Source organism: Taudactylus pleione, unplaced genomic scaffold (genome assembly GCF_031769625.1).
Source record: "Taudactylus pleione unplaced genomic scaffold, aTauple2 ptg000266l, whole genome shotgun sequence".
Classification (NCBI taxonomy): domain Eukaryota; kingdom Metazoa; phylum Chordata; class Amphibia; order Anura; family Myobatrachidae; genus Taudactylus; species Taudactylus pleione.
The window spans coordinates 1514610-1533122 of NW_028284668.1; the positions used below are offsets into that span (position 1 = coordinate 1514610).

The following is an 18513-nucleotide window of genomic DNA, read 5'->3' on the forward strand; positions in this document are numbered from 1 at the left end:
CAGTAGCAATGAAATGAAGATATGTTTATGTGTATTTAAAGCACATGGTTTATTTAGAGTATAAGCAGCCTACTGCCAAGTGCAGCCTAATCTGCTGCAGCACATGTACTGAATGAACCATAGTCCTGAGAGGTAACATGTTCTAAATTGGCGTTCTAGCTTGTCATTACTCTCAATTTGACCCTTAGTGTGCTGGAAGAGATACAGGAGACTTTGGTGCAGACTGAAGACACAGCTTATTTACGTTCTTCACTATAAGTCATTGCTTCACCTGCCATTGTCTGTCAAACAGATTCCTTCCACCAATACCCCACAATAACCCACCGCATATAACGTCCGGTCACGCTTAATCCTTGTGAATTTGACTTGAACAGCTGATAGGGAGAGGGGAGGGGAGCCGTTCTCTCCTCTTTGTCGCCCCAATGCCCATAGCAGCTGTCAGGAGATGGGGGCAGGTGGTGTTGAGTTAATATGGAGCATAGTTGAGTAAGGAGTTGAGATTGAATGTAAGAGGTGCAGGTCCTACAGAACGTCTCACACTGCAAATAGCAAAGCTCCTGTTCTAATCCACCCCCTCTCATCCTCCATCCCTCCCTCCATGTCCCTTTCAGGCACACGCATGGCCAAAGGGGTTTCTCTTCTCTGATCAAGCCACCTGTCTCCCTTACCTCCCCCTCCACCCATCCCGTACCCCTCCTCTCTCCCAGCCCAGCTGTCCCATACACATACAGATCCAGACTGCTCTAGTCTCCTCATCTCTCTTTGCTTCTCCTGGCAGGCGCTGGCTGCTAAAAAGCCCTCCTGTGCCTTATTTATTTCAGCTCCCCACATGTTCCCAGCTTTCTGCTTTTTCTGACTGGTTTGTGAAATCCCTATCTGGTAACTAGCTTTCCTGTATATCTGTGAAAGTGGACGCCACGCCGAGGCTTGTTGCTCACAGAGTGGGCTCTGATAGGAACATGTTTGGCGTATATTGCATGGAATATCCATATCCAGTTGTACAGGTAAGGCCTCTTATCTTGATAATTAGCTATATTTAAGTTTTTTTATTGAACTTAATATCCCTACATTTTCGTTTTAACTTTCTTGACGTTAAGTTGGTTAAAATGCTAGACTTGTGTAAACATGTTCAAATCTGCTGCTTTTTCCTTTTTTGTATGTAGTGATCATCTGTAACAGAGCATGGGGTTAAACTCTTAAATCATGTTTTTCTCTGTTGTGTGGGGCCTAATTTCTGCACAATACAATTTTCCGGTCAATTGGCCTTATTTTATTCTTGTTATCTTTGTATGTGATCATTTTATCTCTATGCTTTACTAATACAGAAAAACAGCACAACAATATTATTTGATTTGGACTTTACATGATCCTTTTAATGTGATCTATCTATCATAAAAACTTTAAAGTTTTGAGACACTGATATTGGTATTGTTCATTTTGTCATCCCCTGCTTATGTATTTAAAGTTTAATGTAGTTTCATGATGCTCAGATTTTCTTTTTAGAATATTCCAATGAGAATCTGTAAGTACTAAATAATTTGCTATTTTAGAACATACTAGTGTACCGGTGTCTTTTTTTAATCAAACATTATAAATACTTAGCCAATAGTTTTTTTCACAGGGACTGACAACAGTAAACATATATCTTTAAATATTTTTTTTGAAACTCGTGATTTATGCAAATATATTCTGTATAAATAGTACAGATATTGATTGATAGTACCGCCTGTGTGACGGGTGACAGTGACCTCCTAGTGACAGGCCTAATGGTAACCCAACCCCACAGAATTTGTTGGGGAATGGGATACACTGCTGTATATGTGTTTTGAGTAGTTTGCCCTTGAATAGTGCTGTCCTCTAAGGGGTGGGGGGGGGAGAGTACAATTTGATATATATTTATTTATATATTTAGGAGTCAGCTAACCTTAATTTATGATGGCCTCTGTGCATTAAAAGTGGAGTCCATAATCTTTTCATTACTATATGTTTTGGTTATATTAATATATCAGAACACATCTGTTTTAACATTTACATTTTTTTTTCTATTATTACTATTGTTTACAGTATGTTTGGAAACTATATCAAAATGAAGGTTTTTTTTTTTACAATAAGCATGTTCTAAGTATGTAATCTAATGTGTGTGTATGTATCCATCTATGACTACAACCTATAATATGTATGCATATTTGTGTGTGTTTATAGGGAGAGGGTTATGCTAAAGTCGTGTTATTTGCTTGCTGCATTTTTTTGTGTTCCTACATATATTGCATGACACATGGTACAAAGAACAATGATATGCGGTAACGTATAGCAACCAATTAGGTATCGCCAATTACTGGAAGCTGATATCTTATTGGTTGTTATAGCATACAGCACATCATCGTTCTTTGCAGCATAAAATGAAATAAATCTCAATGGTGCATTAGTATTTTTTGTTTCCATAAATACTGAAAATTCTATCAATTGATACATAATATACCTTAATATCTACCAACACTAAACTGTGGTGCATGGTATTGAATTATATCTCTTGGTACTAACTTCAGGACCGTCAACCAATACAAACATTTATGTGGCAAGTGAACCTTCTTGTGTAAAAGAGCTGGGGCTAAGTAATGTCATAGTGAATAAGTTAGCAAGGTTAATATTATTAATTATAAAGATTCAAGTAATGGTTTCACTTCTCACTTCTCTATGTCAATTGGCAGTACAATTAGTTCCATTAAGAAAGCTACACTACCACCTACTGTATGAAAATGTACTAACACGCTACATCTTGCATCCAAAAACTTGGGCCCTGAGATGGCGGGTGAAGCAACATGTTCCTCTCACAGTCCCAGAAGAAAACTGGAAGGACCAATCACACGCCACAATTAGGGTTACCACCTGTCCGGGATTCCTCTGGACAGTCCGAAAATTATAGGTTCTGTCCAGATACCCAAGGACTGTTAATCCCAGATGGGTGGTGTCAGAAAATGTCACAGAGCGATGACAGTGGCAACACTACTAAATATTACTGACACTTAAGCTGGCTACACATCTAAAGATTATCTGTCCAACCAGCCAACTAGTTGATTGGTTGGAATGAAAATCTGGTAATGTATGGGAGTAATGATGATCAGCAATTTGCTCCTAAATGCCAGAAAACAGATGAAAATGGACGTTCAGACAAGTTTGTTAAATGTTTGATCTAAACAATTTGTTCAAACAACAGTTTTTGTCCATTTTTCCGGCGTTTGGGAGCAAATTGCTGATTGTCATTTGCTTTCACACCATACCAGATTTTCATTCCAACCAATCAACTAGTTGGCTGGTTGGACAGATAATCTTTAGATGTGTGGCCAGCTTTAGACCGTGAAGGTGTAGCCAATCTCCTCTATACCTGCCTCCTCTGCAGGCCCATCTCCAGCCCGTCTCCCCTGTAAGTGACCTCAGACACTGATCCACACATTTAGGAAACCAGCAGCAGCCACTACCATGAGCAGTGAAGAAGGGGCAGCATGTGAGCTCTGTGTCAGACTTACACCAAGAGCTTTCACTACAGCAAAGCATGGAAAGATGGCACACCGCAAAGCAGCATACAGAGGGCAGCTGAGCTAGACTGCAGCCCACAGCGTGGACTGCAATCTGAAATGGCATGCAGTGAAAGCATGAAGCACACAACAGGCAAGCTTCTGGCAGCAATACTCTGGGGTATAACCATGGAGAGACCACAAATCAACACTGGCCTCCCAGGAGAGCAGTGGAGCTGGCAGAAAGATAGCAACAATTGGGCTAGCTAGGTATAGAGCATAGGAAAGGACATCAGAATCCCACCATCAAATGATGGCTGGGATTTCGCCATCGAAACTTTCAATGCAATTGTAACTAACCATCACATCAAAAGAATTTGATGAACAAAAAACATTCTTATGGTTTGTGCATGCGCAATAGCAGCTAGTGGCCGTTGTTAAACAGCTGAATTCAGCTGTATTTTATAATTATATAGCCATCGCTTCCACACAGCACCATCGGAGAGCCGCCATCGAATGGTAAAAACACTACCATAAAAAAATATAAAAATGTATGGTGTCATGCGCACTAGGGCACCATCGACCCGCTCGCGAGCGGGTCTGAATCGGGCCCTAAGGCCCACATAGGCCTGGAGCTTAAAATGTTCAAGGGCCTATACTGAAAAGGGGAAGAGCTGTGATCGGTGTTGGGTGAGTGTGGTCAATGTCACCTTAGTGTGTACAGCCCCCTACACTATGAGACACAATGTCTCCCTAACTACATAGAAATAGAAAAAATGCATATATTTTTTTTTTTATAAGGGGAAAACAAGAAAAACAATTTTTGGCCAGTTAGGCAACTGGTAATCATACTGTCATGTTGATGGGCCTATTTTTATGTGGAGGCCTGGAGCTGTAGCGCCATCCGCCCCATTGTTAATCTGGCCCTGATTGACGCTAATACATTCACTTACGTGGAATGCAAGTAAAATGGAACATGCCGGGCCCACAAACCAGAGATGCACTACAAATGCTCCCAAACACATTTGACAGTATAGCAGTAATTTAGGTAGCTGGAGCCCATGAGCTCCATTCTTTTAAAATATTTTTTTTGTAAAAGAATACAGTATATTTTGACACTTTAGGGTAAGAGGTCTAAATGGTGTGAGTTTTTTGTACAGTTCGGAGACTTAGGGGTATATTTACTAAAGTGACACTTTTAGGATGTGGAGATGTTGCCCATAGCAACCGTGATTTTTGGTTCCCACCATCCCGGGTTACATTTTTTTCTTTTAGGGGGGGCGGTTTAACAATGAATCCTGACTTCTCCCCTCTCTACTTATTCCTCCTCCCACTTCCAGTCCTGGCTCCTCCCATTTTCAGGATATTAACTTATGTCATAGCTTTGTGTATCTATTCCTGTCTCCATTTATTATTTATCTTTTTGCTTATTCTATCCCTTTTTTCCCCCTTTCATTTAAAATGTCACACTCTTCTCCCTTGTCGTTATGCCGTGTTCTAAGCACATATTTTATGCCCATCACCCCTCCCCTCTTATATATTTTATGCCCATCACCCCCTCCCCTCATATATTTTATGCTCATCACCTCCTCCCCTCACCCCTTATATATTTTATGCCCATCACCCCCTCCCCCTCTTATATATTTCATGCCCATCACCCCCTCCCCTCTTATATATTTTATGCTCATCACCTCCTCCCCTCACCCCTTATATATTTTATGCCCATCACCCCCTCCCCCTCTTATATATTTCATGCCCATCACCCCCTCCCCTCATATATTTTATGCTCATCACCTCCTCCCCTCACCCCTTATATGTTATGACCATCACCCCCTCCCCTCTTATATATTTTATGCCCATCACCTCCACCCCTCACTCCTTATATATTTTATGCTCATCACCCCTTATATATTTTATGCCCATCACCTCCTCTCCTCATCCCTTATATATTTTATGCTCATCACCCCCTCCCCTCACCCCTTATATATTTTATGCTCATCACCCCTTCCCCTCACCCCTTATATATTTTATGCTCATCACCTCCTCCTCTCCCCTCTTATATATTTTATGCTCATCACGCCCTCCCCTCCCCTCCCCTTATATATTTTATGCTCATCACCTCCTCCCCTTATATATTTTATGCTCATCACGCCCTCCCCTCCCCTCTTATATATATATTTTGTGTTCATCACCTCCTCCCCTCACCCCTTATATATTTTATGCCCATCACCTCCTCCCCTTCCCTCTTATATATTTTATGCCCATCACCTCCTCCCCCTCCCCTCTTATATATTTTATGCCCATCACCTCCTCCCCTCCCCTCTTATATATTTTATGCCCATCACCTCCTCCCCTCCCTTCTTATATATATTTTATGCTCATCACCTCCTCCCCTCACCCCTTATATGTTATGACCATCACCCCCTCCCCTCTTATATATTTTATGCCCATCACCTCCACCCCTCACTCCTTATATATTTTATGCTCATCACCCCTTATATATTTTATGCCCATCACCTCCTCTCCTCATCCCTTATATATTTTATGCTCATCACCCCCTCCCCTCACCCCTTATATATTTTATGCTCATCACCCCCTCCCCTCACCCCTTATATATTTTATGCTCATCACCTCCTCCCTTCACCCCTTATATATCTTATGCTCAATTTCCCCTCCCTTCAATAGGTTCAACATAACAAAGCTAAGTACAAATGCCAAGGACAGGAATATATTTTTCACTGATAATTCAAAATAGCATTCACTGTAAACGAAATCAAGTATTAAAAATAATAATAATATTATTATTAACTGCCAGAGCACTCTCCTAAGCCACCTTTCCTAGCCTCATAAATAGAGGTAAATTAGGGCTTCAAAATAAACAACTGGGTACAGCAGTTATACTATATTCTAGAGGCAGTGGCGGAACTTGTGAGTGGTGGGCCCTAATACAAAAATATGCTTTGCCCCACCCCAAGTTTACAAAATGCCACACGGCAGTGGGTGATAGGGAGAGATAGAGGGTGACGGAGAGAGAGAGAGTGTGATGGCAGAGAGTGACAGGAAGAGGCAGAGTGCAATGAGGAGAGAGTGACAAGCAGAGGGTGATAGAGAGATGCAGTGGAAGCAGAGGGTGATGGAGAGTAAGGTAAAGAGAGAGGATGACAGGGAGAGGTAGAGGGTGATGGGCAGTGGGTGACTGGGAGAGAGTGGCAGGGAAAGGCAGCGGGTGACAAGGAAAGGCAGAGCGTGATGGGAAGTGGGTGACAGGAAAAGGCAGAGGGTGATGGGAAGTGGGTGACAGGGAAAGGCAGAGGGTGATGAGAAGTGGGTGACAGTGAAAGGCAGAGGGTGACATAGAGTGGGTGAAAGGGAGAGGGCGACAGAGAGAGGTAGAGGGTGATGGGTAGTGGATGACTGGGAGAGGCAGAGGGTGACAGAGTGGGTGAAAGGGAGAGGGCAACAAGGAAAGGTAGAGGGTGATGGGTAGTGGGTGGCAGCTTGGTATACAGTTATCTCTGGAAAGCTTGGGTGCCCTTTTATTCAGTATATACAGTAACTGTTTAAATAAATCAAAGTGAATTTACCTCTTTTTGAAAGAGCAACATATTTTACTCCATAGCTTGAGCTACTGCATAGAATTTTTTTTAAACATAATAACTCATTAAATAAAAATTAGCAACAATTATTAAAGTATTATTAGCATTCAAATTACCCTTTGGTATGATAAGTTACCATAGCATTATTATTAACATAAAACCAACATATTCATCCCCCTTATGTATATACAACTACTGTACATGTATACACAGCCTCCACCACTCGATGTGTTACTCCCTTCCCCCCCCCCCCATCGCCCCCATGCTGAAGGCCCACTCTTTACTACAACCGGGTATCGCACCCGCATACATAAATTCTAATGGCGTTGCATCCCGCTGTTCTTCACATGCATGCTGGCATTTGTAACGCCAGTATGCATGACGATAACCTCAAAGGAGCGCTCTCTTGGTAAGAGCGGCCCTTTGTGATGGAGGAACTTCCGGGTCTAAGAGCCAGAAGCCCCTCAAGCGTCCTTCTGCGCATCTCACCCCTGCCTCTACTCTGCCCAGAGCTGCACTGCTGCCTGCTGGATGAGTAGGTGGGCGGGGCTGAGGCTGTGTGTTACAGGGGACTATCGCCCTTATTGCCCACCCCCTTGGATCCGCCACTGCTCGGGCCCCAAGGAAAATGCAGGATTTTTTAAAAGAAGTTCCCCCAGTGTACATAGATGAGTCCCCAATTCACTTTATGCCACACAGTAGTCTGCCCAATTCACATTAAGCCACACAGTACAGTCCCTAATTCGGAATATGCCGTAATTCACATTATGCTATGGAAACCTGGTGAGGTCATTTTAAAGTCCTCATGACTTTATTTACCTCTGGGACATCTGGCTTGCAAAGGGAGTACAAAAATTTATTCACTTCCTTTTAAATAGACTCCTTACTTCACAAGTGCCTCGTGACATCTGCCCCTGTCTGCCCACTGAGCAGTGCATGGTCAGTGTGATAACACTGAGTCTGCGCAAAGTTTCTCTCCAGAGTCCAGTCTCCCAACTGCATGACAGTGAGGGAGGGTGCAAGACTCAGTCACATGATGAATTTGTGCTTCCTTTGACACAGTAAGGCCCCCAGAGAGCAGTGCAAGATACAGAAAGATCTGACGGGAGGGGGGGGGGGGTCACGATAATTGCGATATAGGATCCCCATAAGTTTTTTTCTTGCAGGGTTTATTTACAACATTGACCTTCTTATTATATGAATTACCTGTAGAGCCCTTTATTTATTTTTTCTACCATGCACATTGCCTGATGGAATCTTAAGCGTTGATTTAGCAGAGGACGGAATTGCAAAGCCGCACATAAGCAGCTTTGCAATTCCATCCTTGCTAAAATGTAAATGCAGCGAGATCAACGGTCGCGATGCTGGACTGTGTCGGCCAGCTGTGTAAGTGTCAGTTTATGCAGGCTGGCCAGCTTGCGAGTCCAGGAATCTGCGGACACAGGTCTTGGCCTTGCCACTCAGGGAAAACAGGGGTGATACACCCGGGTTCTGGGAATACAGGCTATCCCCGCCCCTGCATTGTCCGGTAAATGCCTCTGCCTGTCAATCAGGCAGATGCATATGGGGACCTGTGTGCAATCACACAGGACCCGTACTGCACATGCGCAGATTCCTGATTACGTACACTGTTGAATTATAACCCTTAGTTATTTTATTTTCCCTGTGTATTTTTAACACTTTTATGTATACTTTGGTAAAAATAACTTTATGAAAAGGACAAATCCCCTCCCCCATTTGGCAAATATCTCACCCTAGTCTGCTTAACCAAGCTGCAGGCTTGTTCGTAGCATAGTCTACAGTTGGTGGGTATATTTCAGTCAGGCCATATCTGTATGCATGGCACGATGTTGCGATGTCCCGTTGCAACTAAGTATTGAGTATTATGGGTACTGGAAACAACCTAGTAGTTAATTATTCCTGAGAGTACCATAAAAACCTACACTGTTAAGCTAGGTACACACTAGGCGATTTTTTTTGAGCAATTTGCTTGATTCCGAGGGAGTGGAACGACAAATCCTCAAATTGGTCTAGTGCGTGCCCACTATGTCGCGCAGTGTGCACTCCCATGGCATCGTCAGGTTGGCCATACACACAGCTCAACCTGATGATGCGTCTGATGACCCCATGCAGCAAGATGTGGCAGGGGACGACATATCGGCCGGTTGGGCACCTGATAGTCTAGTACAGTGGTTCTCAAACAGTGCGCTGTGGCACTCTGGGGAGCCTTGGAACACTTGCAGGGGTGCCTCAGGTTGGTGGCCTAGCACCAAATCAAATTATTTATGGTCAATGTAATATAAATATGTAGACAAACAGACAGAAGTGCAAACCTGTCCACCATCACATTACTGACCCTAAGGATGACATGTAAGTACAATTTACTTCACTTTACTACATTTTTTCTGAATTTCTCAATAACAAACTTAGGGGTCTATTTGCTAAGCAGTGTTAGGAGAAGTGAAAAGTGATAAGGTGCCAGCCAATCAGCTCCCAACTGTCATTTTTCAAACACAGCCTGTGAGATGGCAATTAGGAGCTGATTGGCTGGCACCTTATCACTTTTCACTTCTCCTAACACTACTTAGTAAATAGATCCCATAAACTTAAAGGTGCCGTGAAACAATGCTGATACTCTAGGGCGCCGTGATTCAAATAAATTTGGGAACCACTGGTCTAGTATGACCGGCCGCCTAATATGTCGGCCCGTCAATTGGGGGATTGCCAGTCACATTGCTGGGTACCCAGTATTAGGGTTCCACAAGGACTGAGGGCCTGATTCAGGAAGGATCGCAAGTGCTAAGACGCACGCAGTCGGTTTGATTTTCGCGATCTGTGTGTGCGCAAACTAGCCACTGCGATCAGGAATGAGTGCACAGACCCATTCCAGAGTGATTGACAGGAAGTACCATTTGGAGGTGGTGAAGGGGGGGGGTCGGGCGAACGCAGGCATGCCAGTGCATTGGGACGGTGTTGAAGGGGCGTGCATAAATTAGTCACTGCAGTACCATACGCAGCCTGGGGCCTCATAGTATACACTGAAGTTAGCAATTCCTGAGTGAGGTCTGGCCTGCCTTAACTGTGCATATGGGTCCGATGTTACTTGATGTTACCAATTGTTTCACTATGTTGCCCAAGTGTACGAATGTAAGGGGAAGTGGGCGTCCTTATGTTAGGCTGAGATCGCATTGCGAATGCAAATATTTGCATATCCCTGCTGATATTCGCAACTGCATTGCGTGCATATAAGCAGAATAGCGATCCTTGCTGAATCAGGCCTTGAGTTTGGAAAGCACTGCTTTAAGGCACTAATTTTTCATTGCATATTTATTTACTAGTATTGGGAGCTTGTTGTATATTCTAGTAGAGTGGGAAAAAATAATAGTCTAGTCTTCTAATGCTGGGCACACAGACCGACAGACATATATCTTACAAGATTAAATGAACAGATATCGTTGCCATATATTCATGCTTGCCCACATTCTGACTGCCCCCTCCGGGAGGGAGCAGCCGGGTCGGCATAGCAGGTGAGCGTGGCCGAACATATTACCTGACATTTGTGGGTGGAGTGGGGGTGGTCACATGGGTGTGCCTTTTTCGTCTCGCCCCCTCTACACAATGCCGAAATTACTGGCATTGTGAAGCAGGTGGCGGGGTCATGATGATGCGATTCACCGGCTGCGGAGGTTTCTATTGTAACCGGGGGTGGATCAAAGGTGTCAGTGGCCACCGGGAGGTTTGCCTGCCTTTTCGGGAGGCTCCCGAACGAATCGGGAGGGTAGGCAAGTATGCATATACTGTGTCCAACATACCGATAGTCAGTAGTCACTGTACAAATATCTGGGTGATCCATGGATATGTGGTGGATCAGCTTGATAATTGTATAGTGTATGCCCAGCATAAGTCAAGTGATTTACACATTGGCTATGCTATTTTCCAAATGTGATCCTGGGAAAAAGGATGGTGGAAAAAAAAAAAAAAGAAGATCTATATATTGTTAAAAGCCCAGTTAATGTGTGAAATTAATAAGGCCTGTGCATTACTGAGCTGAATAATACGCATTAAAGTAATTGGAGTTTTTTTGCTTAATAAGTGTGTCATTCTCAATCTCACTCTCCTGCAGCAGGATGCCATGTAAGGAAACAAGTGCTTCTGTAGTAGAACCAGAGTGTCTGACAGCTTGGAGACTTGCTTTGCAGTCATGTGCTGTATGAAATTACACAGACAAAGATAGTGATGTCACAGCAACTGAAATGACTGCAGTCTCAGCTTTATAACCTGCATCAGATCCCATGAGGACGCTGTCCTAAAGATGTGGACGGAGCTTCAGCTGTTTACAATGGCTTTGGAAGCAATACTGTATTCCCTCTTTACAACAGCAGGTTAAAATAGGTGTTATAGAGAAGCTGCTTTTATAAAGAATGTGAGATATAATTGAATAATAAATGTGTGCGCTGATAACACCTGGTGGTTAGTAATGTATGACATTGAAGAGGAGGATACTATAACCAGAGAGCAGTGTACTGTACATACTGCAGTGGAATGTCAGGTTAACACTGAACAATGTATTTTGCATTCATGTTTCATATTTAAACATTTTACTTGGTGTTCAGTTGTCTTGCAGTTTGTCTTTTGTATTTTAAGTATAAAATGGTGGCATAGTAAAGAAATTCAATTTGAAAATATTATTTGCATACTACTATTATAATGGTTGTAATTTAAAAAGGTTTATTAATAACCCTTGAACTAAAGGTGCATACACACGGTACGATTAAAATGGACGATATGAACGATAACGATATGAATACACATCCAGATTGAAGTTGATATAATAGGCAGACAAATCCATACGCAATGCTTTGCAGCTGTTTCTGACTCTACATCAATTGTACCGTATGTGGTTCATGGCTGAGTGTTTTTAGTGTTTGTTTTATCAAATTGTACTCCAGATTATGTAAATGGAGTTCTTCTGTTCCCCCGTGTGGTGAAGCAGTCTCACATCATTCCGAATACGGTTCGCATTTGTCTCGGCTGTGCTGCATTACCCTCAATTCAGGGCTTGGCCAAGACATAAAACTGCTGCTCCATGAATATTTTACCTCTTCCTCTAAATTGAAACAGTGGATTCCAAGACCTCCAGGCAGCATCATCTTATCCTTGTGCTGAGCATGTGCGTATGCTTGCATCAGCTGCCTGTGATACTTAACCCATTGTTTACCAACATAGCCCTTCTGGCATGCAGACAATGCAGCAAAATTACTTCTGGGCTTATTCCTGTGTAGTAACAGGGTTTCTAAAACCTTAATTCAACATAGTGTTTGATATCTAAAAGTGGGAATCACTAAATCTAAGTTCAAATAAATGCTGTGAACCCTTACAACTCTACATTATACCCTCTTTTAAATGTATCCATCTGTCAGTGTGTATTGAGACATCGTGATGCAGCGTCCTCAGCATTATATCTGTATGCCTGGTAAGTCCTTAATATATTGATGTAATGTGTTAGTATTAGGGATGTTAGGGACCCATCGGATAGGGTGTGCCTTGACTTGGTAAATTTATTTATTTATTAACAGTTTCTTATATAGCGCAGCATATTCCGTTGCGCTTTACAATTGTAAACATTAATAGAACAAAACTGGGTAATAATAACAGACAGATATATAGATTGGAAGGCCACACGCATTTTTAAACAAACGTGCTATGAACCTCATTCATATACTCCATGCAATGCTGGGCATACACTACCAGATAAAATGTCTGTCAGTCCGACAGACATTTTATCTGGCAGCCTGCCAGCCGCAGAAGTCGCCGGCATACACTGTGAGAGAAATCTCAGTGTATAGCTCGACATCCGGGGACGTAGACATTTCCCTGTTCCTTCCGTAAGAAGGAACACAGGCAATGTCTGTCTGTCGGCTGCGCTGGGCATACACTGCCCGATGCGGCCGACAGTTTACCCGCTAAATATCGCATCGGACGGGCATGCTGCACAATCCAGCATGCCCGACCGAGCAATATTTAACCCTCGGTCGCCCCCCCACACGCTACAATTATCGCAGCGATCCGCCGATATCGGGCGGATTGTCCCGATAATTGTAGCGTGTATGGCCAGCATTAATTGTAGTGTTTATAATACAGGTTGAGTCTCCCATATCCAAATATTCCGAAATACGGAATATTCCGAAATACGGAATTTTTTTGGCATGACTGAGAAAATGAAACCTTTGATTTTTGATGGTTCAATGTACACAAACTTTGTCTAAGGCACAAATTATATCAAATATTGTATAAAATTACCTTCAGGCTGTGTGTATAGGGTGTATATGAAACATAACTGAATTTTATGTATGTACACAAACTTTGTTTGAGCCACAAAATTATTGAAAATATTGTATAAAATTACCTGCAGGCTGTGTGTATAAGGTGTATATAACACCTAAATGCCTTCTGTGTGTATATTTGAGTCCCATTCCCAAGATATTTCATTGTGATACGCAATTATTCCAAACAACGGAATATTCCGTTATCCAAAATACCCCTGGTCCCAAGCATTTTGGATATCGGAGACTCAACCTGTAATTGTTTTGACTATCAGGGGTATATTTACTAAAGTGAGAGTTTTTAGAAGTGGAGATGTTGCCCATAGCAACAATCATATTCTAAACATTTAACTAGCACCTTCTAGAAGATAATAGCTAGGGGTTCCGGACTATAGACAGACAGTAATTAGGTAGACAATGTGTAGATAGACACCAGATGTTAGACATGTAAAAAGTTCGACAGGTACATTGATTGACAGGGTCAAAAGTTCAACATGAAAAAGATCGACACAAAAATGGTCGCCACTTTTTTTTTTTTTAGGGTTAGGTTTAGGCACTTACTGGAGGGTTAGGCACTTACCCCCAAGGTTAGGCACTTACCCAGACGGTTAGGGTTAGGCACCAGGAGGGAGAGTTAGGGTTAGGCACCAAGGGGAGGGTTAGGGTGATTAGGGCAAAAAAAAATAATTGTTGACCATTTTTGTGTCAACCATTTTCATGTCGAACTTTTGACCCTGGCGACCTTTTGTACCTGTTGAACTTTTTACATGTGTAACTTTAATGTGTCTGACTTTTGTTTGTGTCTAACTTTTTCCCTGTCTAACATCTGGTGTCTATCTAGACATTGTCTAACTAATTACTGTCTATCTCTTATACCACACTCAATAGCTAGAATCTGATTGGTTGCTATGGGCAACATCTCCAATTCTAAAAACTCTCACTTTAGTAAATTTACCCCTCAGTATTCTTATTGCTTAGAGTATGCACCTGACTTTTCTGCATGGCACTACAAGCCTCAGCATAGTAGCACCTCTTATTATGTTTACAATTATGGTGTGCAGTCCAAGCCCCCCTTTTTTCTATTAGGGATGCCTTATGGAATTCACAACAGCAATCAAAATGTGCTTTTATTGTCATCACAGATAAATTGCTATCTTTGTCCTCTGCTGGTTATCATATATGTTTAAATACATAAATCAAAATATTTTTTTTTTATAACGGAAACTCACTCTATACTTTGCCAATTGTCGTAATCTTATTTTTGTGTTTTTCTCTCTGTTGTTTATTGTATTAACAGATTTATTGATTTAGAAGATGGATCAAGGGCCTCATATAGCTGATCAGACCAGTAGTATATTGTTAGGTGCATAGCTCGCCGGAACGGTGTGGGGACCTGGCCCCCCCCCAAAAATATTTGAAAGGCACCAGTGAAGTGGAGGCTGCGGATGGTCAGGAGCTGTGAATTATAGTAATAGGCTGCACAGCATGGAGGAGGTGTAATATGAGGTATTTAAGTTAAAACACTGCACATCTTCCTCTGTGCAGTGCAGGGGCTGTGCAGCCTATTACTATAAAGTACAGCCCCTGCCTCCTGCTGCTCCACTATGGTGCTCCACCGGCTATGCGCCCAGCAACAGGTAAGTTGGAGGGAGCAGGGGGGGGGGGGTGCCAAAATTAAATTTATATATTGCCGCTCCCAAAATAAAATAAAATCCGATGCCCCAGATTAGGTGCTCAGATTGTGTGAACATTAATCTGGCAGCCTCCTGTCCAAATGGCGGATGCAATGCACACATATAGCTCCTTTACAGAAAGCGATTTTAGGTCCAAGAAATGTATAGTATTTTGTATGTCACTTTTCTCAGTTTAATAAGCATTTATAAAAATACATTGTTCAAAACTGTTCCTGTAATTTATGGATCTGTATTTGTAAAGTTCCTAATTAGCTACCCAAAATGCCTGTTTGGCTTCTAAATCCTTAATTGCATGAACCCTTTATGTTGTTAGGATTACACAAAAGCATTGCCAACACCTTATAATAGTCATTTATTTTTTTAATTATAAATGCCTATCCAGTGCTGATCAAGTGTACAGAAGCTATACACTGTAGTCTCACTGCTCCAAGCCTCCATGGGAACAGTTTTGATGGGTCTGTAGACCCACGTTACCAAGCAGCTCGCCTGCCCCTCTAATACACTGTATTGTGATATACTTCTCAGCACAATGTAGTGAAACCTGGCAGTATAATGTGTTATCAGATATAGCATTTTACATTGTTATAAAGAGGCAAAGGTTCTACCTAGAAATGCAGATCTACTGTATAATCATGCAGGTCGAGCGGCCGGGTGATGCCACTGTAACTTCCTACTCCCCGTTCTCTGCTCTGAGAAGGGCACTGAGGGGACCTCGTCTAAGCACATTTTGCGCATTACATCCACTCTCTGTGCATGCTTTACTTAGATGTGGACTCCTGCATGGGGTGGGGGCATACCTTGAAGTGAGAGGACTGGACATTGCTCAGGGTCCTGTAGTGGCCTCATCCATGATAACTCTGCCAATGGTATGGAGTTTTATAGGGTAACATTTTTATTTTAGCTGGATGTCACCTTTAACCTCTTCAGTGCTAAGGATAAGTGTGACTCGTCCTTTGCATATACATAAAAAGTACTAAGGAAGAGTCGCACTCATCTGAAGCACTGGAGCAGTTCAAAGGGGGAGGGAGGGGGCTTACCTCCAGTTCCCCCATGTTGTTTTCTTCAACTGGAAGCCGGGAGAAGGTTGGACTTGCAGGCTCATTGTGTAGGTGAGGGTGTGGTGACTCCCCCGTCCTGGTACCAACAGTCTTGGGAGTATCGTTGTTTGAAAGAGGAGTCGCCTCATTCAAACTGTACAATCGCCCCCTATACTACAAAAATCTATATCAAGTCCAGGTATGGGGGAGGATCTCTCAGAACCTGGTTTCAATAAATTCAGGCACTGTAAATCTCTACCATACTGTCAGCAGACTCAGGAGTACACTTGTTTGAAACAGAGGAGTTCCTTTTTCAGAATATATTAACTATCACCCTGCACTACATAAATAATAGTAGATCCAAGGTATGGGGGAGGGCACTTAATTTGTCATATCTCCCACATCTTAGCACCTACAAACTCAGGGACACCCTACGGATGGCCATCAAACAATGGGTTAACAACCATCGATGGTCTGATACCAACTGCAAATAGTTTTGCATTCAATGGATGGATGGCCAGAGTGTGCGTCTTCGGATGCAGACTTCCTGGCCTTGGCTACGGCGCTGTGAGGGCCAATCTGAGTACTCAGATGGGCGATGGTCTCACAGATGATCCGATGCTTCGTCTTAGCAATGCTGTCAGGAGGCATCTTCTCTCCTCAGACGGCTCCTGCTTCATTAGACGCAAAAGCGATGTAAACCGGGCCTATCTCTGAATCAGGCCCCTTGCCTGGCAATCACCAGACAATAACACCATATACTGTAGAAAGAACTAAAAAGTCTAGAGATGTATGGTTCGAATGCTCAGCTCGCTACTATCCTGGTTTGAATAGACTCTGGGGTGCCTTAATTTGATGCTGTAGGTTGTCTAGTTTTCAAAATTGTATTTTATGCATTTCATTAAAACTAGCAGAAAAAAAAAATTATCATTATAAAGTACAGATATTATTATGAAAAAAATGTCTGGATTATTGCTGTTTGTTAATTTGGAAAGGTAATTTAATTCAAAGCAAGAACCACAAAGTATTTCACATGCTGCGTACACACAGTACGATAAGCTGGCAGATTTTAACGGTAACAATCCTATCATTAAAATCGGACAGTTTCTGGCCCCTGCAAATCACCATATGATGGTCGATGCGCGGCTACGTATGGTCGTTATCGACCAACTACTGTCGTCTGTGCAAGCAGGCAGATATGGTCGATATCGGCCAGGTTAGCCTGCTTACTGTAGGGGGGGTCATTATAGTCGTTAAAGGGTTACTACGTGTTGGATGAACATCCAACACATGCAGGACGGTCAGACAACTATCGTCTGATCGTTGGCATCGACCTTGTGTACGCAGCATTATTCTGGACATACACTATACTGTATATTATACTATACATATCTGTCCAATCTGGCTGGTTGGAATGAAAACCTGGTAATGTATGGGAGCAAATGACATTCTACCATATGGCCCCAAACACTGAAAACATACAAGCATTTATATACACATTATGGGCAGTAGTATTATGGAGAACCAACTTCTGTCCTACCAGAACGTAATGAGTAAGCTAGTCTATGTGAGCCATTTCTTTTGTTTCTTGGATTTAGGGGACTTTACCTGAAACAGAAACAAAATCGGGGGGAAGGGAAATGTCTCTCCAAGGGTCATTATGGAAATCTGGGCAGGCACCTGTTTCTCTGGCAAGACAAGAGCCTGAAAGTGAGGCCAGTCACAACCTATTAACACAGGGGCTGGTAACCAAGAACAGACACCCACACATAATTTGGAACTCTTTCCCCTGTTTGTCAATTGGACCACAGCAACAGGATTGTCCTTAACATCCCTGTGCACACAACAACTGCCTGCTGCTGTTTAAGATAATCCGACAATTGTTGCATCACAGCCACTATGGTGGTTTTAGGACCCTTGGAACAGGACCCACATTATCCCACTTCTGAACCAACTGTGGCAGGTAGATTCAGGTGACCACTGGAGACTGAAGTGCTTCAAAACAGATAGGCTTTTATTCCGGCAGAAAGGTGCAGCCAGTGCATTAACTTCTTACACAGGAGTATAAATGGCAAACTCAGGAACATAGCAATACCGCTTCATAAGAATACAACAGAATATAGTGGACCTTAGTGCTGGGAAAACTCTGTAGAAATGGATATTAGCAATACAACTTGTTATCAAATCAGTATAAACCTCTAATATCTCAAAGAAGTTGTGGTAATTTGGGTCATCTGTTTCTTTCAATGTGCTGTCAATATTATTATTGACACTTGCATATATACAGCTCAATTCAGACCCGCTCGCTAGATGCGTACGCTCGCTCAATGCATATGCAAATTCGGCTAAGT

The 18513-nt window shown here is 42.5% G+C and overlaps 1 protein-coding gene and 1 long non-coding RNA gene across 9 annotated transcripts in view; one reads left to right on the plus strand and one right to left on the minus strand.

Moving 5' to 3' along the window:
- The window catches only part of LOC148513932 (uncharacterized), a 78620-nt gene that overhangs the window by 42812 nt on the left and 17295 nt on the right, over positions 1 to 18513 (minus strand). The gene's annotated exons all lie outside the window — the stretch shown is intronic.
- Positions 450 to 18513, plus strand: part of RBFOX2 (RNA binding fox-1 homolog 2) — a 234797-nt gene continuing 216733 nt past the window's right edge. For 3 of the 8 annotated variants that reach the window (XM_088481206.1, XM_088481212.1, XM_088481207.1), the window contains exon 1: positions 452 to 1004. In XM_088481206.1, the coding sequence (XP_088337332.1) occupies positions 960 to 1004 (45 nt within the window). In that variant the 5' untranslated portion in view covers positions 452 to 959. Of the gene's footprint in view, positions 1005 to 18513 lie in introns of all 8 variants that reach the window. The other 5 variants (XM_088481211.1, XM_088481214.1, XM_088481205.1 and 2 more) reach the window with 3 other exon arrangements.